Source organism: Diaphorina citri, unplaced genomic scaffold (genome assembly GCF_000475195.1).
Source record: "Diaphorina citri unplaced genomic scaffold, Diaci psyllid genome assembly version 1.1 scaffold43626, whole genome shotgun sequence".
Classification (NCBI taxonomy): domain Eukaryota; kingdom Metazoa; phylum Arthropoda; class Insecta; order Hemiptera; family Psyllidae; genus Diaphorina; species Diaphorina citri.
The window spans coordinates 1-533 of NW_007420947.1; the positions used below are offsets into that span (position 1 = coordinate 1).

Here is a 533-nt window from a genome sequence, read left to right on the forward strand (position 1 = left end):
AACATCCTCTGCTCCATGTGGGTTGCCTTCTCCATTGCTTCCATCGGTACAGGTGTGTTGGGATACATGGCCCTCTGGAGTGTCAACTTGGACTCTATCTCCATGATCAATCTTATCATGTGCACTGGATTCTCTGTGGACTTCACCGCTCATATCTGCTACTCCTACATGTCCTCTAGCTCAGATGATCCCAAGGAGAGAGTACGAGAAGCACTTTATTCAGTAGGACTTCCCATCTTCCAAGGTGCTGTGAGTACTATCCTTGGAGTAAGCGCCTTGATTCTGGCAGACAGCTACATCTTCCTTGTCTTCTTCAAGATGATCTTCATGGTCATTTTGTTCGGTGCACTACATGGTATGTTCCTTCTTCCTGTGCTTCTGTCTATCTTCGGCCCCGGCTCCTGTACCAGACGCAAGAAGAGTATCTCTGACATTGAGAAGACCTTCCCCCACCCCTACTGTATCCCTCACCCCTCCCTCCACCCCATGACACATATGAACGGCAAGAGCCACTTTGGTGGTGTTCCCCTACA

At 49.3% G+C, this 533-nt stretch overlaps 1 protein-coding gene across 1 annotated transcript; it reads left to right on the plus strand.

Moving 5' to 3' along the window:
- Window positions 1-3: 3 nt before the first annotated feature.
- Window positions 4-528, plus strand: LOC108254321 (patched domain-containing protein 3-like; the record flags this gene model as incomplete). The annotated part of the gene is made up of 1 exon (XM_017449329.2): window positions 4-528. A coding segment is annotated over one exon (525 nt), but the record flags the coding sequence as incomplete, so codon positions are not given.
- Between the last annotated feature and the right edge of the window lie 5 nt (window positions 529-533).